This window comes from Protomyctophum parallelum (assembly GCF_964188405.1).
Source record: "Protomyctophum parallelum genome assembly, chromosome: 20".
Taxonomy (NCBI): Eukaryota; Metazoa; Chordata; class Actinopteri; order Myctophiformes; family Myctophidae; genus Protomyctophum; species Protomyctophum parallelum.
This window is the reverse complement of record NC_139718.1, coordinates 31,931,617-31,959,147: the sequence shown is the minus strand read 5'-3', so window position 1 is coordinate 31,959,147 and position 27,531 is coordinate 31,931,617. Positions and strand designations below refer to the sequence as shown.

Genomic DNA, 27,531 nt, shown 5'->3' with positions numbered 1-27,531 from the left:
TTTTCTATAATATTTTCTCCTTCCGTCCTCTATCCGTTTCCTCTCTCATCCTTCCCTACGTCCCTTCCTCTCTTTGCTTTCTCTTGGTGCAGTGAGTCTCCTTTATTTAAAAAGTGCATCCATCAAACTGGGGGGCCCTCTGGGATGGAGACACTAGACATTTTTCTATTTCGCACACTTACGCATGCATGCAAAAAACCCACATAGTGTACATGTCCACATGCATTCCACACACATGCTCGCACGCACACACGCGCGCACACACGTCAAGCCAAAAAAGTGTCATGCAGAATCACGGTAATTCCCATAATACTGTGCAAGCAGGGTGCCAAATGCTGTCAAATATAACACCACACACTCCAACACGCAACACAGCCTATGAACGTGCACACAATATTATGCAGACTCCACGTTTTCCACCCACATCCCAACCCTCTGTTTCTCCAGATAACAGCCATAGAGGTTTCTTCCGATGAGACCTTAAGCTTCCAGCAACACTTTCACACAGTGCAACCGTGCAGCCTTACCTGGCCTCTCTAATCCACAGCTTTCCATGAAGTAACACCTCACACCTCTCCTTTATGCAATTGGGGAGACACTGAGGACAGAGGGTACAGGAATCTGACCTTGTTACTTATTCATCTTCTCTCCATATACATGTATATCTAATCACTCTATCTCTGTCACACTATGTATTTGACGCTTGTACTGTAGATATGCTATTTTTGCTGAATGTAGGGATGATGGCGCATAGCCTGCAAGCTAGTTCAGGCAGATACACTCCAAAGGTTTATACGCACGTCGCACGTGCAACAAAATGTGAGTGCTGTACAGTGTGACGTGTCAAGCAACTGACCAATTTGGCGGCCTATAGGGGCACAACATAACCTGACTTCACCAGATGGTGGCGGTATTGAGTTCACAGTATTGTGAACTTATGAACTCAATACCGCCACCATCTGGCAGAGTCAGGTTAGGCACAACACCCTTTGTTTTCCACTTCAGGTGAAAAACCACAGCAGGTTCAAACAGACCAATAAGCAACACAGATGCTCCAAACAAACTAATAATGAGTGCGTTAGATTTTCATATAGTTGTTTCCAGAGCCAAGGGCATGTCAATAGACACAGTATCTGATAAGAACCAGTATGCGCGCACAGGCCAGAACCAAAAGCACCAGACCGCTCATAAGATGCCATGGAAAAGTGGTCACATGTAAAAATGCATTCCATCAAACTTTCAGGTGCTGTTTTCCTCCCAGTTCGGAGTAATAAAGCTTAGGATGTTAAATGGTTGTCTTCAAATAAATAAATGGTGCATTTATATCCGAGGTGCTTTACCGAGATTGTGCAGTAAATTCATACACCCATATACACAGATGGCAGTTGATATCATGCAAGGCACCAACCAAGCAGGGAGTAATATAGCAAAGCCTGAACAAACAAGAAATGATCATATAGTGATACAAACAAGAAATGTTCATATAGTGATATTTGTCAGGTGAAAGAAGCGCTGTCTCCGTTGTGTTCTCCCTCCCGCCCATATTAGTATGATTATTGCGTGTATGTTTGTGTCACAACCTCGCGCCTCGCGGCAGTTGTTTGCGTGCGCGGTCTTCGTTGTGTTCTCCCTCCCCCCCCCCCCCCCCCCGCGTTGCTGTGAACTATATGTGTGCAGACTCCGTCGTGGCTGCCAGGGATATTTGACCCTCCCCTTGAACCCCTTCCCAATGGGAATGGTTGGTGTCCCATCTAACATTCACACATATTTGTATTGTGGCGTCTCGGTCCGGGACCGCGCGCCACGGCATAGCCACCTCGGGGAGAGAGGGAGAGAGGCAGGCAGAGCAAAGCGTTGCCAACGGCAACGAGGGCGGGTCCTGGATGGGAGGTACGTCCCAGCCCGTCTCCTCGTCTGCCTTAATGAGGCACCTGCTGCGTGTCCACACCCAGGCAGGTTAAAAGCCTCTGTCCTGCTCACACTCTCAGAGACTCTCCCGAGAGACAGGCTGGCGTGCGGCAACCGGTAAGACTGAACCATACATATTCCCTTCCCTACTCTTAATATACCGTTTATTTGAATTGACCTGGATGTGATGACAATATACTAATTGTGTGAATCTCATCTCTCAGGCTCACCGACCCAGTACATGTCCGTGATCGCTGGGCTCTGGGATTTAGGCTCATACTGGCTGGGACACTGGAGTGCCCCTAGCCCCCCCCCCCCCCCTTTGATGAATATTGTGGGACGGGCTCCCCAATCTTTAAATACAGAAGAAACCTAAGTTAATCTGTGACCATGCTCTGACCACCCAAGAGCCCCTGAGTCAGAACCCCGGACCTTTGAGTTACTTTGTGATCCAAAACCAAATAAAAGTGCCGTCTGTTTTAGCACTCTGAACTTGAACTCTGTGTGTTTTTGGTCTGGTGAAACAGCGCCCCCCCACATATGGTGGAGAATGTGGGTAGCTGTAGATCCTCACCAACAGCGCGCCTAACCTACCCGAAATATGGAACACGCAGCAGCCCTCACTGCCCTCCTAGCCAGCCAGGCTGGCCTACAACGGAGCCAGACGGAGCTGCAAGACGCTATGCAGGGACTGCTTAGACGAATGAATCAGGATGCCAACCACACTAGGGCCCCGGGCGATGTGCTGACCAAACTGGCCACCGACGACGATATAGAGGCCTTCTTGGAACTCTTCGAGCGCACCGCCACCAGGGAGAGGTGGCCGCTCGCAGAATGGGGATCCATACTGGCCCCGTTCCTCTCAGGTGAGGCTCAGAGAGCCTGTAGGGACCTCCCCGCTATTGAGGCCCAGGAGTACGAGAGGTTGAAGGCCGCCATCCTCGCCCGCCAGGGCCAAAGCCTCCCAGCCAGAGCCCAGCGATTCCACAATTGGACATACCAGGCGAATCTGCCGCCGCGACCACAAGTGGCCGCGCTCCGCCGGTTGGCACACAGTTGGCTGTTGAGCCCGGGAGAGCCAGCCTGTGTCGACCGGCTGATCATTGACAAGTGCATCCGAGCCGTACCGCCCGACGCCAGAAAATACTCGGCCCAGGTGAGCCCCGCCTCCATCGACGAGCTAGTAGCGCTCCTGGAGAACCACCAAGCCTACACCGAGATGTTGAAAGGTCTTAACAAGACAGACCCGCCGAAGCAGACCGGAGAAGAGCGCTCCGGTGGCCGGGACCGGGACAGACGGCGACAGAACACGGGACCCCCGGCGCAGGCACCCCGACAAGAGACCGGACCGGAACGATCGGGTCGAGCGCCTCCCCGACACTGCTATGTGTGTGGGAAGCTGGACCACCTGTCCTGGACGTGCCCCGCCCGAGCTGACGTCAGTATGGCCACCGCCGCATCGGACTCGGCCCGACCCTGCCTATATGGCACAGGAAAGAAAAAGAAGCACACGTCCCTGCCGGTGAAGGTGGACGGGAAAGACACCCATGCGCTGCTGGACTCGGGCAGTGTGGTCACACTGGTACGTCCCGCCTTCGCGGGCCCCCTGGGGGAAGAGACCGTGCCCGTGACGTGCGTGCACGGAGATGTGAAGCGCTACCCCACCTCCAGCATCCGAATCCAGACACCGCGAGGAAGCGCCACTGTGGTGGCAGGTGTCGTCCCCGGGCTGCCCGTGCCCCTCCTCCTCGGCGCCGACTGGCCTCTCTTTGAGCGGTACTGGAACCCCACGGCAACCCCGTCTAGCACTCGGACGAAGCGACGTAGAGCCCGCACCGCCGGACGGAACCAAGACCCCCGCCCAGCGTGCCCCGCGTTCCGAGACAGCTCGAGCGCCGGCCCGAGTGACAGCTCTCCTTCAGACGCGCAGGAGAACAGGATGAGCGCCGAGCCGCGCAGCGAGGAGGACACCGAGAGAGAGAGAGAGGGGGAGAGAGAGAGAGAGAAAGAGGACGCTGGAGAGGAGAGCGATCCGTTTGCAGAGTTCCCCCCCCCTGACGCCGACCCCCCGGCACATTATGGCGAGTTCGCCACCCAGCAGTGGACAGATCCGAACTTGGAGGCGGCACGTCAGCGGGTGGCGGAGATCGATGGCCCAGACGACGAAGCGGTGAGTGCCAACACCTCCCCTTATTTCGTTGTGAGAAATGGGCTTATATATCGAGTGGTTACAAAGCAAGGGGGGGAAAGAATTGAACAGTTGCTGGTGCCAAAAAGCTATGTATCACGCGTGCTATACCTGGCGCACACGCACCAACTTGGGGCCCACCTTGGGGTAGAGAAAACTTACGAACGAATTCTCGCTCGGTTTTACTGGCCTGGGGTAAAAAGAGCGGTGGAGGATTTCTGCCGGGGTTGCCACGAATGCCAACTCGTGGCCCCCAAACCACATTACCGTAACCCTCTCGTCCCCATGCCCATTATAGAAACCCCATTCGATAGACTAGCTATGGATATAGTGGGCCCACTGCCGAAGTCGGCCCGTGGCCACCGCTATATTCTAGTTATTATGGATTATGCCACCCGCTATCCAGAAGCAATACCGTTACGCGCCGCCACTTCCAAGGCCATCGCACACGAACTGATGATGCTGTTTAGTCGGGTCGGCATAGCTTCAGAAATCCTGAGTGATCAAGGGACGTGTTTTATGGCCACGGTATTAAAACATTTGTATAAATGGCTAAAGGTCCGAAGCATTCGTACCTCAGTCTACCACCCCCAGACAGACGGGCTGGTAGAACGGTTCAATAAGACACTGAAAGGAATGTTGAAAAAGGTGGCGGAAATGGACGGAAAGGATTGGGACCGGTTAATTCCATATGTGTTGTTCGCGATTAGAGAGGTTCCCCAGGCCTCCACTGGCTTTTCCCCTTTTGAGCTAGTATACGGGAGGAGACCCCGGGGCCTGCTGGACTTGGCCAAGGAAGCCTGGGAGAGCCAACCCTCTCCACACCGCAGTGTTGTGGATCATATCCAGCAGCTCCAAGCCCGGGCCAAAGCGATATGGCCCCTAGTGAAAGAGCATATGGAGAAGGCACAGAGGGACCAGGCCAGAATATATAACCGACAGGCGGCTGTACGAGAATTCAACGTTGGCGAAAAGGTGCTTGTCCTGGTGCCTACGAGTGAATGTAAGTTCCTAGCTAAGTGGCAGGGGCCGTACGAGATAATGGAGAAGATGGGACCCGTCACGTACAGAGTGAGCCAGCCGGGGAAACGGAAAACGCATCAGGTTTACCATGTCAATATTTTGAAAAAGTGGCATCCACCTAGCGGGCTACCCATGACTGCATTACTGACTGTTGTCTCCCCCCAGGCGCCCCCTCCTGTCCCGGTCGGGGAAGAGCTTTCCCCCCGGCAGGTCCAGGAGGTGAACGAGCTGCTGAGCCGCTGTAGCGACCGGTTCTCCGAACTCCCAGGCCGAACCCACCTAGCCAAACATGACATAGATACGAAACCTGGCGTGGTGATCAGACAGCGCCCATACAGAATCCCCGAAGCCCGTCGGATATCGATACGAGAGGAAGTTAAAAAAATGTTAGAATTAGACGTGATCGAGGAGTCATACAGCCCGTGGAGCAGCCCGATCGTAATTGTGCCAAAGCCTGACGGCACATTACGATTCTGTAATGATTTCCGAAAACTAAATGAGGTATCGAACTTTGACTGTTACCCGATGGCCCGGATTGATGAACTGATCGAGCGGCTCGGGCCCGCTCGGTTCATCAGCACGCTCGACTTGACCAAAGGGTATTGGCAAATCCCATTAACCGAGCGAGCCAAACCAAAGACAGCCTTCTCTACACCAGATGGGCTATTCCAATATAAAGTCCTGCCGTTTGGAGTACACGGGGCCCCAGCTACATTCCAGCGCCTGATGGACAGAGTGTTACGCCCCCACCAGGACTACGCAGCCGCGTACATCGATGACGTGATCATCCATAGCAGGAGTTGGCAGGAGCATCTGAGACATCTGGAGGCGGTCCTAGATGAGCTGCGCTCCGCTGATCTCACGGCCAACGCGAAGAAGTGCAGAATAGGTATGACAGAGACGGACTACCTAGGATTCACCGTTGGACGAGGATGCGTAAAGCCACAGGAAAAGAAGGTACAGCGCATCAAGGAATGGCCCCGCCCCGTCACCAAGCGACAGGTAAAATCCTTCCTGGGTCTGCTAGCCTACTATCAGAAATTCATTGAGAATTATTCCACGGTGGCCGCTCCACTGTACGAGCTGACCCGCCAGAGGGAGCCACACCACATAAAGTGGACCTCTGAGGCAGAAACGGCTTTCACAAGGCTGAAAGAGGCACTGTGCCAGAAACCTGTGTTAATCTCACCAAACTTTAACCTGCCGTTTCTTCTCCACACAGACGCCTCAGGGACTGGCATCGGCGCGGTGCTATCCCAGGTGATAAACGGCGAGGAGCACCCCGTCTCCTTCATTAGCAGAAAGCTACTCAAACATGAACGAAATTATGCAACGGTAGAAAAGGAGTGCCTCGCCATTAAGTGGGCGATACACTACCTGAGATACTATCTATGGGGCCGTCCGTTCACGCTGATAACTGATCATGCGCCACTAAAATGGATGGCCACGAACAAGGACAGAAACAGTCGGGTGACTAGGTGGTTTATTGAACTACAAAATTACAAGTTTGTGGTGGAACATCGACCCGGGAAGTCAATTCCCCACGCAGACGCACTGTCAAGACTGCATGAGGAGGAAGGCGATCATGATGTCTCCCGCCCCGGCGTGAAACATAGGGGGGGAATGTGTGGCGTCTCGGTCCGGGACCGCGCGCCACGGCATAGCCACCTCGGGGAGAGAGGGAGAGAGGCAGGCAGAGCAAAGCGTTGCCAACGGCAACGAGGGCGGGTCCTGGATGGGAGGTACGTCCCAGCCCGTCTCCTCGTCTGCCTTAATGAGGCACCTGCTGCGTGTCCACACCCAGGCAGGTTAAAAGCCTCTGTCCTGCTCACACTCTCAGAGACTCTCCCGAGAGACAGGCTGGCGTGCGGCAACCGGTAAGACTGAACCATACATATTCCCTTCCCTACTCTTAATATACCGTTTATTTGAATTGACCTGGATGTGATGACAATATACTAATTGTGTGAATCTCATCTCTCAGGCTCACCGACCCAGTACATGTCCGTGATCGCTGGGCTCTGGGATTTAGGCTCATACTGGCTGGGACACTGGAGTGCCCCTAGCCCCCCCCCCCCCCCTTTGATGAATATTGTGGGACGGGCTCCCCAATCTTTAAATACAGAAGAAACCTAAGTTAATCTGTGACCATGCTCTGACCACCCAAGAGCCCCTGAGTCAGAACCCCGGACCTTTGAGTTACTTTGTGATCCAAAACCAAATAAAAGTGCCGTCTGTTTTAGCACTCTGAACTTGAACTCTGTGTGTTTTTGGTCTGGTGAAACAGCGCCCCCCCACAGTATATATATATTTTTTTTCAATTTTTCAATCTCTTTGTGAGTTATCTAACTGAACTAGGGTTCAAAGTGTTGCACTGCTTGGTTGAATGCTTGATTCTGATTGGCCAATCGTGGCATTCTGAATAACAGACCCTTTACAGCTTATTCACAAAACCCGTGGCAGCTGTACAATCTAATTGACTATTTTCTTTAGGAAGCAATGAAATAGCTTTTTGTTGTTACTGTATAGTGTATACTATGTGTCAAATAGTTTCTGTAGTCTAATAAGCACAATAATGAACAGCGAGGCGGTCATTAGTGAGAAATAAACCCCTTCATGTCTTCTCGGCATCACGGCTCAATAATGACCTCTCTTTTCATTATGTGTGTGTGTGTGTGTGCACGCACGCACATGTGTGCACTGTACACGTATACACTTGTATAGCCTGCTGCTCGGAAAGCATTCGCTGGGAGAACATCAATTTTGGGTGACATTTAACATTATTATATTATTACACTACCAAGCAGCTTCATGCTACGTTATCAGCTTTGCCGGGGATTATATTGTCAGCATGTTCGGTATGTTTCAGTAACCAGCATTGGTGCATTTATGTATGTATTTATATATAGCACTTTATTTTAATTTTTTTTAGATATTTTTTGCGGCTTACGCCTTTTTATTGGTTTTTGAAGGGACAGGAAACGGGAGAGAGATGGGGGAAGACATGCAGTAAAGGCCGTGTCGGGCTCGGGAGTCGAACCCGCGACACACTGCGACTGGATTACCAGTCGGGTGCCCAGACGGTTACGCCACCGCCTGGGCCTATATATAGCACTTTTATCCAAATAAATTTACATACATACATTGTGCATTACATTGGCCAGGTGGGTGATCTAAACTCCCCCCTGCACTCGCCTTCTCTCACACTCACTCTCTCTGTCTCTCTCACTGATTGAGCTCTGGTTTAATGTCACACTGTCTACCTCTACCTCCCTCTCCCTCCCTTCTTCCTCTCTCTCAATCACATAACGACAATTTGCGCTGACGATACATATACTGTATGACGTGTCCATATATGTATGGCAGGCCTGTATTAACGTCTCAGAAGCTTCAAGCCGGGGCCCAAAGCTCCAGGGGCCCAAAGCTCCAGGGGCCCAAAGCTCCAGGGGCACAAAACCCCCGGCAGTGCCGATCAACTACGTTTTTCTCAAGCAGCGGCATAGAAATGTACACAGTAAAATCACAAACACAATGTGTTAATTTAACTCTGAGAGTGTACAACTGTACACTGTTGGAGTGATATTAAAACGGAGTATTTTACTGTGCGTGCATGCGTGCTGGATGATCTGTGCATGTGTCTCCTGGATGATAATGTTCCTTTTATGTTGCTGTACAGTGTGCATGTGTTTCCCTTTTATGTTACTGACTCTAACATTACATCACAGCACCATCTATATACAGTCTATGTAGCATTAGACCTTTACATCAAAGTCCTTTTAGTCACATAAATATTTCAGAGGGCATTGTATTATTGTGCAATACGAAAAACCACTGTATTAATATGAAATATGAGAAACCACTAAATCCTCTGACTATAATTACAAACCACTGTGTCTGTAACGTAATTGCATGTAATGGAATTACACAGATTATACTGTAATGGCAATAATCAAAGTGTTATCTTCCTATATCATGGAGTGTGTGTGTGTGTGTGTGTGTGTGTGTGTGTGTGTGTGTGTGTGTGTGTGTGTGACCTGAGTCCATGCGTGCGTGCGTGCGTAAGTGAGCTTGTGCATGACGTACAGTGTATGCACCCGTGCCGGCAGTCGTGTGCGCCCCCCAAAAATATTCGGATTCTTACCCGGTCTGACGACTGCTCTAAGTGGCTCATTATTTTCAAACGGATTTGTGATGGGAAGAGACATTTGGGAGGCCAGACAGACAGACAGACAGACAATGAACAGAACAACTGATGTATCAGCGTCTAAAAACCTTTATCTACACAGTAACATCCTCAGTGTTCATTTATCTATTTGTAACTCTGACAATGTAAAAATGTAGTAATTGGTTACATTTGTACACTCTTTGAGTTAAATGAACACTGTTCTGAACTGGATTGTACCATTTATTACAGGACAAACAGCACTGGAAGGAATACAGTGCCAGTTTTTTTTTTTTTAAGATATTTTTTTGCGGCTTACGCCTTTTATTGATTTTTGAAGGGACAGACAGTAGGCTGACAGGAAACGGGAGAGGGATGACATGCAGTAAAGGCCGTGTCGGGTCCGGGAGTCGAACCCGCGGCACACTGCGACTGGATTACCAGTCCGGTGCCCAGACCGTTACGCTACGGCCTGGGCCTACAGTGCCAGTTTGTCTGTCCCACTACATCTCCGCTAATGCCCACTGTCTGCTCGTATTTACCAGATTTTTTTTTACATCTATGCATCTCTCCTCCGGTCTGTGTGTGTGTGTGTGTGTGTGTGTGTGTGTGTGTGTGTGTGTGTGTGTGTGTGTGTGTGTGTGCGCGCACGAGCGAGTGTGCGTGCATACAGGGCCGTAGTCCTAGAGTGAATCTCAGTTTGTGTACTGGCTAGATTGGGTCGTTTCCAGTGAAAATACAAATAATGTCAGGTCCAAAACTGGAACCTTTGGCCCAGCCAACACAGATTATAAAGTTAGATTAGGAGAAAGGCCCAATAGCTATACATTTGACTGTGTATACTGCGAGGATTAATAGTATACATTTCCCTGCATTTCATGTAGTGTGCTTGCTTGGCAGAGAAAGTGGTTCAGTTTATGGTTCCACTCCCAGACTTTAGCAATCCCTGGTGACAACGGAAAAACATTCTACAGTATGTTCTTCAAAGGACAGATCATCCTACAATTCCAGAGACAAAGACAGAACATTGTACTATTCTACATACAGCCCTATTCAGACGGAATTAGTTTATCTGGGTGGTGTCATGGTTGTCACCCTAAATACGGTTACATTTACAGATAGTTTGGCTATGAAAGAGGGTCACAACTGCATTCTAAAACCAAAGTCACTAGCTGAATTTAAGCGGTGATTGAGATGATTCTTGCAGTGTGAACCAATAGCCTGGCATGACCAGAATGGCAAATCGGTCTGTTTTCCAGGCTAGGCAAGTGTTGTACTGTATGACAAGTTTTTTCAGTGTGTTTTTATGTTTGTCGAGCAGCCAACAGCTCTTTTCAGATTACTTCACCGATGCGACAAAGTAAAAGAAAAGGGTTAGGGTTACAAATTTACAGCCTGGGCCGTGGCTCAGCGGTCCAGGCACCTTGGCTGGTATCCAGTCTGGCAGTGTGCCGCGGGTTCGACTCCCAATCCCGACAGCCTTTACTGCATGTCATCCCCCCATCTCTCTCCCCATTTCCTGTCAGCCTACAAAAGCATACATAAAAAATATAAAATAAAGGCGAAAGCTACAAAAAAAACCTTTTAAAATGAATAAAAAAGGGTTACAAATTTACATTGCTGTGATGCTGTCAGCCAGCCAGCCAGCCAGCCAGCCAGCTGTCGGTTTATCACAACCTGATAGATAAACCAGCAGGTATAGTGTCAAGTCAAAAGTGTGAAGAAGAAAAAACTTGCTACAGTGCAAAGAAGTTGCCATCCGTATACTAAACATTGCTATGACATTGCTATTGCTAAAAAGAAAAAGGGTCTTCAGAATCATCTTCAGAGGCAACTCGTCCCTGCATGCCACAACTTCCATCCCCACAGAGTAGGAGAGAACTGGTGAAGGAGATAAAACACAAAACACAAATAGCATCCCACGGACAAGAGTTGACAGCACACACTGGGTGCTGTGAGAATGTCGGATCAGAACAAACAGGCTGCCCCCACTGCAGCCAGACTCTACAATACAACAAAACAACTTGGATAGGAACCAAACAGACAACTTGGCATGTTGTGTTTTTTGTTATGCTCTTTTATGTTACCTTTTAAAGAAAAGAATATGTGCTTTTATTCATTATTTATTTTTCACACTGACCATGAATACCAAAAGTCGGTTTCCCCTGGGAAGACTGCTTTGTGCCCGTTCAACTGTTCCCTAGAAATACTCCTATACAAAGTTCTGAGACTCTACAGTATCATACAGATATGAGTATGACATTTGCAAATGGATGATAATAACTTGAATTTCTATATTGAATTGTTCCTTTAAAACGGTCATATATGCATTCAACATTCTCGCATGATGAGAGAGACGGTACAAGACAAGTGCTCCCTGTGTTTGTTCAAGCATATGGAATGTGTTAAATAATGTAGTCTTTGTTTCTTTATTTGTTCAGCGGACAATTCTTTCCAGAGGGAAAGTCCAGAGGGAGACAGTGAAGAGGAGGAACAGGACGAAGGTTTCAGCACTCCATGTGGGTCTTAAACGCTCTGAATCAGAGTTATCTCTGTACATTTGTTATCTTTGTCAAAAATCGCCAATCTACAGTCCAAGCTCACGACACGTTGCATCCAGCAACGTCCGTGTACCTAGGTAGGTAGGTAGGTACCTGTATGTATGTTTGTATATGTGAGCACGAGTATGTTACTTATTTATACCAGTAGGGGGCACCAGAGTACAGAGAAGAAATTGGAATGATACAGAGAAGAAATTGGAACGATACAGAGAAGAAATTGGACGATACAAATTGGAATGATACAGAGAACCAATAGACGGGAGTTGCACCACTCGGTTCACACTGGTGTGATTTTGTATTAATAATTACAATCTGCAAAGTAACTATTAAATCTTTCTAATAACTGCAGTGGCGTAAAAGGTACAGTATTTGCCTCTGAGATGTAGTGAAGTAAAAGTATAAAAACAAATGAAACTACCAAAGAAAGGTATCTCAAACTTGTTTATAAGTACAGTACAGAAAATGTACTTGGTTACTTTCCACTGTCCAAACCTTTGCAAATAACCAAGACAGCACTGCTCTCTTTTTATTTTTTATTTATGTTTTTGTGGCTTTCACCTTTATTTTATATATGTTTTATGGAGGGACAGACAGTAGGCTTTTGTATAAGGATTTTGTATTCTGATTTTGTATTCTGGATAAATGAACTGCCCCCACCACACTATCTCTGTGGACTGGAGGTCTTCCTCTTCACTTGCAAAATGCAAGATGCAAAATAGTTTATTTGAAAGAAAGAAATACGCTAGTCGTCAAGAATTCAGTGGAAGTATTCAACAACCATTTATTTCTGCTGCTATTGAAGCATGTACCAACTGCCAATTCCACACGGGAATGTATGCGTGCAGACGACCACATGCACGCTTACTCATGCTTGCCTATTTGCATAACACTTCTTATGATTAACACAAGATATTTCCCCAGTGTTCTCTAGCGGGTATTTGCTGTGCTTTTCTTTCTTGTTTCTACTGCTACATGTGGGTGGGTGTTTTTAAGCTGCCTTATGACAAAGGAGCCTCCCTTCAAGGATCAATGCAATGCTTGATCTGATCTCAGTTCAGTAGCTGGAGAAGACACACATACAGACCCCATTATCAGAAGAGAACTATAGATTAATAGTGTCACAATCTCTCTAGATACTTTGTCTAATGTAACTTCTTCTTTGGCTGTACCTTCAAAGTACCTACAGTATCACCACTCTGAAAGCTAAGGTGTGACAAAGTCATCTGACAGCATTTAACATCAATAGCCAGGAGACACTGATTTCAGCTATACAGGTGACAAACCGCATCATTTAACTATTTTCAACTGCAGTACATTTCTCCAACACGCATACAATGATTCAGTGTCGGCCAAACATCTTGTAAATGTAACACAACAAACAATGGTGTGGAACTGAAATTACTTACTTCAATATTTTAATTATAGATTTACATAATTTAATTTAAAAAACTAGGTGTGTGCATATGTGGCTCGAGACAACTTGATCTTCAAATGCAGACTCATCCTTCAATAATGATGCATTCTGTAGGCTACACAGTGTGCCGTTCAGCACCATGGACAGCGCTCTACTCGGGGAAGCAGAGCAAAGCCGAGATAAGGAAAGTGAAATGAACTGTTCTAAAAATGTAATCTTTAAGTACATTTGAATATCGACCAGTGAGCCAAGGTTTGGCAGCTGCCATCCCTTGCCATACGGCGCATTTGACACCCCTGACTATGTATCACACTTGAGCAGCAAACATTTATCTATTAACAACTGCAGCTTGGAGGGCCCCTGTAACAAACAAAGTCCCCCTCCTCTTCAGGGCAGTGAGACCTTCTCTTTGCCGATATATCTAAGGGAATTAAGAGACTCTGGCAAAAAGGTCGGACAAGTGTGTTCCCTGATTACCTGTTTCACGCCTACCACCTGTGTAGGCCATATCCAGTTAATGCACAATATCATTTCTAATTTTCTATGCCCCAAACCTTCCATCTAATACAATTTCTGGCATATGACCTTTATGATGTCATGATATTACAATAACTTACCATTTAAACCCAAGCTTGTATTGCATGACCTATTCAAATAGGATAGTACATAGATGAATCCTTTCCGTATGGACATGAAAGCAGAAGATGGAACAATATTTAGTTATTAAGGATCCTCTCTTTCTGCAACACCTTGCCACACAAGGAACTCAGTAAATACAAACACATCGCTTTTCCATTTGTTCCTGTTACCTATCATATCCTGTACTGTACTATCACATCCAAACACATCCAATTCACTCACACTGAATGCAGTGTACTCAGTAACTTCTACTCATACATGTGGAATGCATCGTAACCTGAACCCCCCTGTACTAGTAGTAATATGATACCAAATACACAAAAGAAACTCATATTTAACCTTCACACAGTGCCAAGGGTCATTGTATGAAAATTATGGGGGACCATTGAGTAGTTTGCTCATATACAGTACATACTGTAAGCAGTATATGCAACTACTAGTAGATACATTACATTTCTGTTTTGTATTTATATCAGAAACTTCACATACTAGTGTGTCACAATGGAACAGTACATGAAGTATAGTGCACTACAAGCACTTCAAAGTCTTTTGTGTGTGTACAAACAGGGGCACAGGGTTTTCTACTAGATCATACTGTATCACAGGTGTGCCCAGAAGGTAGATCGTGATGACGTGATCTACCAGTAGATCACAAAGGCTGTGCAGGTAGATCACATGACATGCCCTAAAAATATATACTGTATAATTCAAATATAAAAATACAGTGTATTACATTCCACCACACAAACACCAAGACTAATCAATAATCTATTTTATATTCTAAAACATTTCTATCTGTCTATGAGAATTTTTGTAATCAAAGGCAGCAGAGCCCTTTACATACCATTTAGTCAGACTCATTTAGCAGATGTTCTCATGACTTAATTTCCAGACATATTTATACAGTAAGATGCAATACTTTATTGCCATGTCAACAAAGTTGATTGGAATTTGTTTCAGTGACATTCACTGCAGCCATATTTCGGCACTGCCCTCAGCTTTCTTGCATCTCGAGAGGAAAACCGCCTCCGGTGAGTGCAAGAAGCTATCATCTACTGTATATCATATCAAGGGTTTGATCCCCTGCCAAGTCACACCAAGACTACATGGTCCCCAATTTAAAATGTAGGCATTTAGCAGACACTCTAAAATGCATCTAGGTTACATAAGTTGAGCCTTATGGTCCCCAATGTCTCCCTTCCTGTCGATCGGCATCAAAGGTTGGAATGGGCGCAAGTCAAAAAGTTAAAAAGATTAACCATATAATGCCTCATTCTATGCAATTACACAGACAAAAACAAATCTTTGATCTTCGCACAGCATGCCCAAAGCTGTTGTATGAAAACCATTAGCTTATGTAGTAGTATGCACACAGCAACAAATGTATTAAAGCTATCAGTGCTCCATACCACCATACAGGCCTCATATGCATTGTTCACACAGCAGAATCAAACACAACATTGTCTTAATGCATGTGATGAAACCACACAACTTTGAGAAAAGAAAACAACTCCATTTCCTATTACCACATTCTGTATCAGCACGCAGAGGAAAGATATTTTATGAAGCATGACTCATCATGAAGCAAACAATCTACAAAGTCTCTGGAGCCTATCATATGCTAATCACAGACCACCAGTGTTGGCAAAATATTACTTTAACACTAATATACTACTTATTACTTATTACTTTTAAAAAAAGTAATAAAGTTACACTACTTATTACTCCCTGAGAAAAGTAACTAGTTACTTATTACTTTACTTATTACTTTTTTCTCTCGCCCCCAGTAATTGCATATTTTGTCCCCAAAAGTCTTACTTTGCATTTTCAACATTAGCAGTCCCCCCTCCCCTATTCTGCAGTGTTTATTTAACTCATGATGATGGATCCATTTGTACACATAGATTAGAAGTAGATTTCGACATGGAATATAGCTTCTTCCGTATGCACAACTTGCAGCGGACAATAATGTTCATCTCGTCTTGATCACGGACATACTCAAAATAATGCGAATACTTCCAAGTATTGAATGTTATAACGCTTTGTTGTGCCGGTGTTTTTGTCTCCTCCACCTCCTCCATGCTTAGTTTATTTACGTCTCTTCTCTCTAACAGTGCAGTCTAACGAGTTACACACACTAGTTTAGGTTGTTGTTCCGTCTTCCAGACGGTTTAAGGCCCGCCCTTCTGCATCCGATACTTCACACATACAGTACGTACCGACGAGTGTGCATCGTTTCCGTATCCGCTCTAGAGTCTAGGGGCTGTATTTTGCGTGTCTTAAGTACCAGGTCTTATTCCCTAACTTGAGTAAACTAAAGACCTGGAGGCGTGATCAATGCTCTTTGGCCACTCAGAATAGCCAAATGGCATTGATCACGCCTCCAGGTCTTTAGTTTACTCAAGTTAGGGAATAAGACCTGGTACTTAAGACACGCAAAATACAGCCCTAGATCTAGAGCGGATCAGCAGTCTGCAAAGCAACTTGACCCCTATCCAGTCTACCATTATAAATAAACACTCAAACCCACAGTTCCACCAAGGCTCGTGAAAATAGTAATAATATTACTTTTGAAAAAAAGTAAATGTAATATTATTACTCAAAATGTGAAAGTAACTAGTTAAGTTACATATTACTGGAAAAAAGTAATAATATTACTGAAAGTAGTATATTACTTAAGTTACTTGCCAACACTGCAGACCACATACAAACAGATACGCTCCGGTTTATATCATGATAATATAACGTTGCTGTCGGGTTACTTTCCAGGATTCAGATTCAAACATTTTACAAGAATAATAAAATTAACATCTATACACTAACAACGCATTGTGATGAGTCATTGTGAGCTTGTAGATCACTACTGTTGAATAACACTGTCAAACAAGGTATAAAATAGGGCTTTCCTTTACAAAAAAAACATGAATGAGATACAAGACAGCGACAAGATGCATGTAATACAGATGCAGAACAATCAATAAACACAGCCAAAACAATAACATTCAGCATAGAGTGAGTGCAGGATCAATAGAAAAAACACACCCGTGTGAACTGAGTGGTGCAACTCCCCTCTCTCTCTCTCCCCCCCTCCTCTCTCTCTCTCTCTCTTTAGCAGGCAACAGTACAGCACTATCTCTCTCTCTGTTTCTGTACAACAGCGCCCCTACTGGTACTAATAGTCATACTCGTGCTTATTAACACATACATAGGCGGACGACACATAGGCGGACACGGACATTGCTGTTCCTTGGAGTGGTTGCACCACTCAAAAACAGACTGGCTCAAAAAAACAGCCTGATTTGCCTGTGCGTCCCATTTCTTAAAAATTGTATTAAAAGCATCTAATGAAACTGGTTTCAAGACCCATTTGCACAGTGCGTTTCAAGCTGATGGAGCACCATACAGTAAATAAAAGTCCCTTTGTTACTCAATTCCTTACAGGCTATGGGTACAGTTAGTAAGAGCAAGTCCTGGGAGTGTGAACGATAACTTGTCAAATGTATATACTTGGATATGTAAGATGGAAGTAAACCAAGGATCTTCTCACAAACAAAGACGTACCAGTGGATACTGTATGTTTACAGGTGGACAAAGAAGGACAACCAGCCCAAGCATACAGGGAACAACAATGATGAGTAAGTGTCCAATTTGTGATTCACCTTCATATGATGCCCCATGACAGCATAATTGTGTGTAAAAAATCACCAAAATCAAGCACAGGCATAATGGTAGCAGCAACCAGTCTCTTTGCAGCCTCAAAAGAAAATACTTCCTGTAATAAAAACCCAGCTTGAGGTTTGGTTCATGCCGAGATGAAATATACCCACAATTACTTCAGCTGCAGCCAGTTACCCATCTATCAAAACGTTATGTTTTTCAGTTTTGTATTTGAAATGTGTGGGAGATTGTTGGTGCTTCTAGGGGTATTAAACATTTAAACACAGCTTGCATTTTAGAAAAAATGCAACACGCCCACCAATTGCAGTTGGCGGCAAATGCAATTTGCTCCACTTAAATGTATTTGCACCGTTAAGGATTACAAGGTTCAAAGCCCCTGGTGGCTGACAGTCAGTGTCTGTCTGTGGGTCACGCAGATATGCCCCAATTCATTAACCCTGACAGTGACAGGCAGGCCCAATTATTTGCATGCCCGACGTCAGTGACAGTGTGTTCAAGATCCGTGCCAGCAAATGCAAAAAAAGAGGACTGAAAGGTTCAGGGCCTCATAGCAAGAGTGGCATCAAAGCCATGTACGCTTCTTGACAATATCAGGAGATAATAGTAAAATAACACTCACATCCGACCATCATCATGGCGACGGAGAAGATCTTCTCTCCATCGGTGGTAGGCGCGATGTTGCCGAAGCCGATGGTTGTGAGACTGGTCATGGTGAAGTACAGCGAGGTGATGTACAGAGAATCCTTCCCTGGCCCGCCTTCCCATTGGCCAGAACCGCTGGCATTGTACCGGTAGGGAGAGCCGATGCTGAGTGCTAATTGGTAAAGCCAGCTGTCCATCTTGATGGTATTGGTGGCTCTGTCTATGACCTCGTAGTCACCGATGCTGTACCTGTAGGGAGAACGTTTTGCTTGGATTCACAAAATACAACCACGTGAAATTCTTTGGCCAGCAAAAAATATATAAATTTTATTCTAGATATTGACAAAAACAAATGAAGCCGGTACCAGATGCAGGCAAGCCAGTGAGCCACCAGTCCAAACACACAGACCAGTAGCACCAGTACTGCTGCTCCATACTCCAGGTAGTGGTCGAGTTTACGAGCCACTCTGCCCAGACGCAGCAAGCGGACCACTTTCAGAGAACTGAACAGACTGCTGATACCCTAGAGAGAGAGAGAGAGAGAGAGAGAGAGTCATTAGATAAACTCAACAGAAAAACTAGGAGTTAAACTGGGGGTGCCGGCCAGGTGCATGGCTCAATCAGTTAGTGTGCTCTTTGTGAGTGTGAGGACCCGGGTTCGATTGGGCCTCGTCTCGTATGTCTGTCCCCTCTACCCTTTGTTTCCTGTTTCTCTAAACTGACCAATTAAATAAATCATAAAATGCCCAAGATAAATATGACAGGTAATGTGTGGGAACAATAGGTAGTTAACTCCAGCCCCAACCACTCCCCCACTACACTGTCATCATTCAGTGGGGTCAATTTAATGGTTTTGGATGCTATCAGACGATTTAATAGCCGTCATCAGCTCTTATCAAGACCATGCAATGAAGCCAGTATGGACATTTCCTACGTATTGACGTTGTTGTCAGCCATTCTCTGACTTGGTTGCGTTGTCCGACTACTAACTAACCTAAACCTAACCTCAGTCTTAACTGGCAACTTAAGTAAATATAAAGCGAAGTTGTTGTATAGTGCAGTTCCGCGTTGGTTTCACTTCGGTGCCAGTAGTTTCACTTCTGTGTTTCCTATTTGCCTAGTAGGAAATGTCCATATTGCTCAATTGCATTGCTTGATAAGGAGCATATAGGTGATTATCGGTTGATAACATCCGAAGCGGGTGGGCAGTTGAGTTGACCCTCAGGAAACTAACTTGACAAGGCTGACATAATTAAATGTACAAAATAAACTACCGTATAATTGCAAAAATAAACACTAAAAAGGTGGAAATGTACATGTTACAATAGGCTTTTAAGCTTAACGTATTGTGCTAAATTGTTTATTACATTATTAAACGAACAGACATAAAGCTGTCTAAAGCAAAGGGAGAGAGAAAGTCAATACAAAACCTAACCTCCCATCTTTTTTCCAAATACAAGAACGTTCGGTACAACAACCTAGTTGGACCCTCAGAACCGTTGGACCCACCAGGTATTTCTAGCCACCAGAACCTACTCGGCCACATTTGACGTCTCAGGGGTACCAAGACTAGGGGAGCAATGATTTACAATTCTGTCCCTAAAGCCCAAACCACACCAATAATTTGCCACTTGCAACTACCTGCGACAGAATGGTGCTTTAACTGGGCATATCACACACAAATGTGGAGGTGCGCCGAGTTGCAACGAATATCTGTTCCCACAGCAATGGCGACTTGACACAAACGACACACACATACACACACACCAGATCCGGCTAGTGTGAAACCCACACAGACGGACGGATAACTTGGATGGAAACAACGCATTTTCTCATGCAAATAAAGCTCCTTTGAATTGACTCACTTGCGACGCAATGCAATGATATGTGCTGACGTGCAACGGGACATATCAGACTGCTGTGATGAACGCTAAAACAGTTTTGTTGCGCCTCGAATCATTGGTGTGATTTAGGCTTAACTTTTGCAACGTTTGGCAAAGTAGCTCGCTCGGTGGTGTCAAGTGGCCCAAGTCCGCTTGGTGCTCGTTTTAACACATTGGGTGCCTAAGTTTCGGAGCATTTTCACCAACCTTTGAGTTGGTGAAAGCACAGAGAAAGCCTCTGTGTTTAGCAACAACCGGGCGATCGATCGAACTGGAGAAAAATATTCTGTGATTACTTAGTATAATGTAAGGAAAACGAAACTGATTGTTCTCACCAAGCGGTCCGCTTGAACCGAGCGAAGACACAGCATAAACAAATAAACATTTAAAAAGAGCTCCAGTATATACTGTATGTATCAGTCGTTTACTTTATACTTTATATGTTTATTTGGACAGGACAATGCATATTAATGGACGTCACATGGACGTAAATACAACGGATATAGCACAGTTGCTAATTTTCATCCGCAGTCCTCACAGGAAACACAAAACGGAAAAACAGACAGTCAAACAGTGGAATACATTTACATGACATTACATAGGGAACACAGCATAAAAAATAAATACACCTAAAATAATCATAAATGGTTGCAGCTTTGGTTACCACACACATCTATAGAAGTGCCATGGTGCAATCCGTTACCAGCCCAGTTTTTTTTTTTTTTTTTTTTTTTTTAAGATATTTTTTTGCGGCTTACGCCTTTTATTAGTTTTTGAAGGGACAGACAGTAGGCTGACAGGAAACGGGAGAGAGATGGGGGAAGACATGCAGTAAAGGCCGTGTCAGGCTCGGGAGTCGAACCCGCGGCACACTGTGACTGGATTACCAGTCGGGTGCCCAGACGGTTACGCCACCGCCTGGGCCACCCGCCCAGTTTTAGTAAAGTTGTGCATTTCAAAAGTGCAATTACATCATGTTGATTTTACAGAGTGCATACCATTCTTCTCTTTGTCTCACCTAAACTCATCCACCCCCTCCATGTCTCCCTTCGCTTTCTCTCCCTTCCAGCAGACATCTACTGTGTTTGGTTAGACATTTCCTCCCACAGTTTTGCCTCATTCTTTGCTATGGGAAGATCCTCCATGAAATGACATTTTTAAATTTACATTCATAGAGATATTAGTTTATGAGACAATACAGCGAAGAAATTACAGTATCTGCATTGCAAAGGCATAATTGACATTTTAATATAAAATGCAAGGAACCCAATAAATATCTGAATGCATATAGAGTCAGCAATGTCTGTTTGTACCGTTTGTACCATCCGTTTGTGTCTGTACACAATGTGTCCACTAGAGGTTGCTGAAGTGTCTTAACTATGCACACCTCTCGGTTGCTAGGTTTCCGAGGCTACTCGGTTGCCTAGTTGAATATTGTTTTAAGGCCTTAATGATTAATTATCAGCATGACTGAGAGGTCATTTTGACCTATTCTTTCAGATTTTGAAGTTGATTATCTATGCCCATGAAGCTTTCAGAAGGTTCCCCTTCCGTTCCAGTACAGAGGACTGAGACTGGGGAGAGAGAGGAGGTGACGACATACACAACAGGTCTTGAGCCAGCTAACTATACTTGTTTTCTGAGTTCTGAGCTGTGTGAACTGTCACATGCATCTCAGGTGAGAGAAGACACTCAAGGCCCTCCTCCCTGGCCTGTGTGTGTGCGTGTACGCGCGCGTACGTGTGTGTAACGCCCGGGATTCGAGCCACTCTGCTACACGTGCGTGCAATATTCCTCTTCCTTTTTCCTTCCTCTACCCTTCTCTACATCCTCCCGACCCCAATCAGCAGGGGTCAATAGGTCGTACTCAGACATAGGGACATACATACAGACATACACACTCCGTCACTTAAAGGAGCCGTTGGCACCGCTCAATAAATCTTACATTTGATCTCATCCTAATACAGTATTATCCAAGTTGTGTTGGGAGACACCAAAGCCCTGTGTTAAGAGAAATTGAGCTGAGCGGCTATGAAACAAGGGAGAAACACCAGTGACATCCCACCGGAGCTAACCAATCGGTTAGCCTGCAGCATCACACAGCTCATTGGACATGTGAGTGGGTATATATATATGTACTGAACGGAACACATAACAGGATCAATATAACAATGGTTTTAGAGTGGGAGTGTTGGGAACAAATGAGTCCCTTTGACAGTTGGCATGCACATGATGGGCACGCATGTGGGTATGACAATATGCACACTTACACACCACATAATACATATCAATACTTAATATGCATGTGCATGCTGTGCATCATGTACAATTATACATGCACGGCACGACGGCACGTGTCCACAAACTGTACACACACTTATCCTTGCACACAGTTTCAAAATATACACACACAATATACAGTACAAACATTGGTATCCAAACACACATTATCCGCACACACGCGCGCACACACACTCAGCTGTCTTTTCTCCTCTTCCTCGCTGATGTAATTAACTGACACATGCCCTCCAAATGGAGCCTCAGTGTTTTGTTTCTATCTTTCCTCAAACAGGACAAACTCACCAAGGCGACTGGCTGACAGCAAAAGCTCAAAACAAACAAAGAGAATTATTATAAATAAAAAAACTGCTGTTGAGTGAGAAAGCCCTGAGTATTGTACCTATATCCTAACGAATGCTGTAGGAGTGGAGTTTTGTATGGGTGTGGACAGAAACAGTGTGTGCAAACAGCCTAAATGTTTGCCAGCGTTGGTGTCAATTAAAGCCAGCTCCCCTTGGCGGTGAAGTGGTGTTGGATACAAGCAGATGAAAGCCCCAGTGTTATGTGACACCGTTCATAGTGAAGTTACAGTATGTAAAACAAGATATTGATAATGTAAGTCTTGCCCAAGTATCGAGGGACAGTAGGACTGTGGATCTGAGAACTTTGGCATACATTGTATATTTGATACAAATCAAATGATAAAAGGACAACAGCGTAAGGTGTGTGCTCAAAAAACAAAAAAGAAGATGAGGCATAACAGTCTCTTGGGCATGTAACTTAGCAGCAGATATATACTGTAGCAATACTGTAGCAACAGATAACAAATATCACAGTCTATTGTGCAAGTAAGGGACATACCTAGAGATCAAACATAAGTATAAAAGTAAAGTGCAACAGCAATGGAGTGTATTCATAAACATAAAGTGAAAATGCAAACACTGACATGGTGACTGGGCTCCGTTTCTTCGGGTCAGCATCATTATTCCGACGGCACATTGGTCCGACTCGCCCCATTAACCCATTCTGGGCGGAAACCCCTTTTGGTGTATTAAGCATTATGATATACTTTAGCTATTGCTCATAGCGCGGCACTCTGTCTAAATGGGTTAATAACCCTGTCCCGGACCCTAACCCTAACCGCACGCAAAGCCACGTTGTCGGACTAATGTGCCGTCGGAATTACGGACGCCGCTTCTTCAACAGCCTAGACTTCAGTCTGAAACAATGTCTCTCTCTCTGGATCCAACCATCTCACACAAGGCTCAACTTCTCCCTCTATTCTCTTCTCAGTAACAAGTAAACAGAATGCAATGATGGTTGTGACACACGCACATGCACGCGCGCACACACACACACACACACACACACACACACACACACACACACACACACACACACACACACACACACACACACACACACACACACACACACACACACACACACACACACACACACACACACACACACACACACACACACACACACACACACACACACACACACACACAGTAATTGTTGAAGACCAAATTGTCATTTTATGAAGTGTTACTCAGGATTTGTTGTTGATTTGTACTGCAACCTTCACAGCAGCTACAGAAAAAAAACTCTGTCTCCAGTCCAAGTGCAGCTTTCAAAAGTTGTCCCTTTTTTGTTTGTCTATCTAAATGCCCAGGTGTACCTAATTAGTCAGCTACCTATGGCAGAGCTTAAAAGGACCAATCCCTGTCCCCGCTCCGCTCAATGGTGACAGCTGTACAGTTTTATTTTATTTATACAGTACTTTATCTTCACCCTTTGTAGAAGGAGGTGCACTCACTCACTCACTCACTCAAGCGCAGGTAGCTTTCTCTCTGGTGCTGAGTACCAGACTCCTTGCATGCTCCCCACTGCTCTGTGCATCGCTGTAGGTTTTCTCTGCTTTTTCATTTCATCATTTTTCATACTCTCTCTGGACTTCTGTCCTCACTCCAAGTCTCCAAACCGACTCCCTTCCAAGGCCTAGACATCAGTTTTGAAGCACAATATTCAGCCAAAATATAAAGACGATTGATTAGTGATCAGTGTCATGCAGCTCTAGTTACATGTCACCGACTCTGTCAATGCGACCGAGAGTGTAAAATGGAACTGATCACTATAAAATCAAATGATAATTTGTCCATTTGTAACTCTTGAGTGTACACAAATTGGACTTCCTCTCTTTCATTGGTGTCGCCTGCACGTTGCACCTAAACCTCCTTTAACTTCACAAAAACTATGCCTAACCTTAACCGTAACCTCACAAACACTATGCCCAACCTTAACCTTAATCCTAACTTCACAAAAAATTATGCCTAAACTTAACCTCAAAACCCTGTAGACCTGGGAAAAACACAGGGAAAAAAGTCTCCCATATAGTATACATGGACCCATAAGGGAGCATCAGGTCTGTGGTCCAGCCTCTGTCCATCTGCCTGATTTGCACTTACAGTCGCTGCATGCCAAAAATAGCCGATCTGTAAGCTCACGACACATTGCGAAACCCGTGCACAAGTATAAAATGACAAAATTGTCAATATATTCATCATAATCATAATTGCAGCTTAGCTACAGTATAATTTAGCTTTCTTCAGTGAAAAAGGGTAGTCAACAAAAAAATATTTGTCATAGTTTTCTTTCTTTTTCTTTCTGCTTTCTTTCTCTCTACCAGGGGTGTGTCAAAGTCTTAACCCATTCTGACCGGGCACCCATTCTGGTGTTGGCATCATGTCATGCTTTAGCTATTGAAAAATAGCAGACCTACAAGCTCATATCGCGCCACCGAGTGGCGCGATACGAGCTTGTAGGTCTGCCATTTTTGAAAAATCGAAGACACTTTTAGAATCTGATCTCAGGTCAGAATGGGTTAATAATGAAACTGTCAGGATGTAATAGACATTTTTAGAATCTGATCTCAGGTCAGAATGGGTTAAACGAGGAAAACACTCTACCAGGGGTGTGTCAAAGTCTGAAACAAGGAAAACACTCTACCAGGGGTGTGTCAAAGTCTGAAACAAGGAAAACACTCTACCAGGGGTGTGTCAAAGTCTGAAACAAGGAAAACACTCTACCAGGGGTGTGTCAAAGTCTGAAACAAGGAAAACACTCTACCAGGGGTGTGTCAAAGTCTGAAACAAGGAAAACACTCTACCAGGGGTGTGTCAAAGTCTGAAACAAGGAAAACACTCTACCAGGGGTGTGTCAAAGTCTGAAACAAGGAAAACACTCTACCAGGGGTGTGTCAAAGTCTGAAACAAGGAAAACGCTCTACCAGGGGTGTGTCAAAGTCTGAAACAAGGAAAACACTCTACCAGGGGTGTGTCAAAGTCTGAAACAAGGAAAACACTCTACCAGGGATGTGTCAAAGTCTGAAACAAGGAAAACGCTCTACCAGGGGTGTGTCAAAGTCTGAAACAAGGAAAACACTCTACCAGGGGTGTGTCAAAGTCTGAAACAAGGAAAACACTCTACCAGGGGTGTGTCAAAGTCTTAAACAAGGAAAACGCTCTACCAGGGGTGTGTCAAAGTCTGAAACAAGGAAAACGCTCTACCAGGGGTGTGTCAAAGTCTGAAACAAGGAAAACACTCTACCAGGGGTGTGTCAAAGTCTGAAACAAGGAAAACACTCTACCAGGGGTGTGTCAAAGTCTGAAACAAGGAAAACACTCTACCAGGGGTGTGTCAAAGTCTGAAACAAGGAAAACGCTCTACCAGGGGTGTGTCAAAGTCTGAAACAAGGAAAACGCTCTACCAGGGGTGTGTCAAAGTCTGAAACACAGAAAACTAGTAAACACGCCCTGGAGGAAACATCTTAATGTACACTCTGATGTAAAACCTGCCTGGAGCACATTATACAAACCACCATTAACAAAAAATATGAGTGATCTGCAATGGTGTGTGTTGCACGGTATTATAGCCGTGAATGCCTTTGTGTCCGTTCTGAACCCTGAGATTTCAGATAACTGTTTTGCACACAAAGATAAACTATTTTTCACTGTTTTACATTATGTGCAAGATTGGAAGCCATGTTTAAGTCACTTAGTACTTTGTTGACGGCCTTTGTTTTGGAGAGGTTTTTACGAAACAAATGTATATATTTGGTTATAGGTATGGAAAGAAAAACAAGAAGAAAGGCAGATTACTAAATTACCTATTTGGACAGGCAAAATTAACGACCTATTTAAGTAGGAAAGACAAAATGGATGGAGGACAGAGGTGTGATTGTCTAGCAGTTTTTAAAAATCTAGTTAAAGCAAGAGTTTTGTTTGAATACAAATGTAATGAAGAAAATGATGAATTGGTGGTTTTTAAGGGTGTCTGGGACTATGAAAGTGTGCTTTTTTCTGTAAATGATGAGGGAGTCACTTTTGTAAATGAATTGCTCAAAAAAAATGGGGTAAGGTCCTATTGTAATTTGTAACAGTTTTTTAAAGAATGTAAATCATTTCAAGAATAAAGAGGTTGTTAAAAGTCAAAAAGTCTCTCTCTCTCTCTCTCTCTCTCTCTCTGAGTGGAAGGACGCGAGTGAGTGAGGCGCTGCGTGAGAGGTGTTTTTTCAAGTGATTTCTATTTCTATCTATTATCTTATCTTTACCTGTTAATGTATTAGTAGTGTTGTTAGTTTAAAGCGTTTTTGGTGTCTATAGCGATTTGTTGGCGTGTGTTTACACTCGACCAGCACACGCTGGTCGGCGTGCACGGTGCACTGCGTTAAGGTTTCAGCGAGTTTTGCGTGTTCAGTGGAAGAATGTAGTTTGGCTGCTGGTAAAGTGGTCGGTTGTGGAAGCATTAAATCCGCTGCTCGGATGAACAGCGCTGTGATAATTTTCGTTGGCAGTATTGATAAAGCCAATACGCTGGTTGAGAACGGCATTGTCATTAAGGACACTTATGTCCCTGTTGTTCCTCTCGCTACACCATCAAAGAAGGTGACGATATCTAACGTTCCCCCGTTCATCAGTGATGACATTCTTCTCCGTGAGCTTTCAAGACATGGTAAGATTGTCTCACCGATGAAGAAAGTACACTCGGGTTGTAAAGCCCCCGAGTTAAAGCATGTTGTGTCACACAGACGCCAGTTGTACATGATTCTTAATGAAAGGAATGTGGATTTGAACTTGGCATTTAAGATT

The 27,531-nt window shown here is 45.0% G+C and overlaps 1 protein-coding gene across 1 annotated transcript in view; it reads right to left on the bottom strand.

The window, feature by feature from the left end:
- Positions 1-27,531, bottom strand: part of kcnh5b (potassium voltage-gated channel, subfamily H (eag-related), member 5b) — a gene marked incomplete at both ends in the record, with an annotated part of 157,157 nt that overhangs the window by 93,399 nt on the left and 36,227 nt on the right. Inside the window, 2 exons of the mRNA XM_083792342.1 lie at positions 18,193-18,464; positions 18,581-18,738. Coding sequence (XP_083648468.1) covers positions 18,193-18,464; positions 18,581-18,738 — 430 coding nt within the window. The remainder of the gene's footprint in view (positions 1-18,192; positions 18,465-18,580; positions 18,739-27,531) is intronic.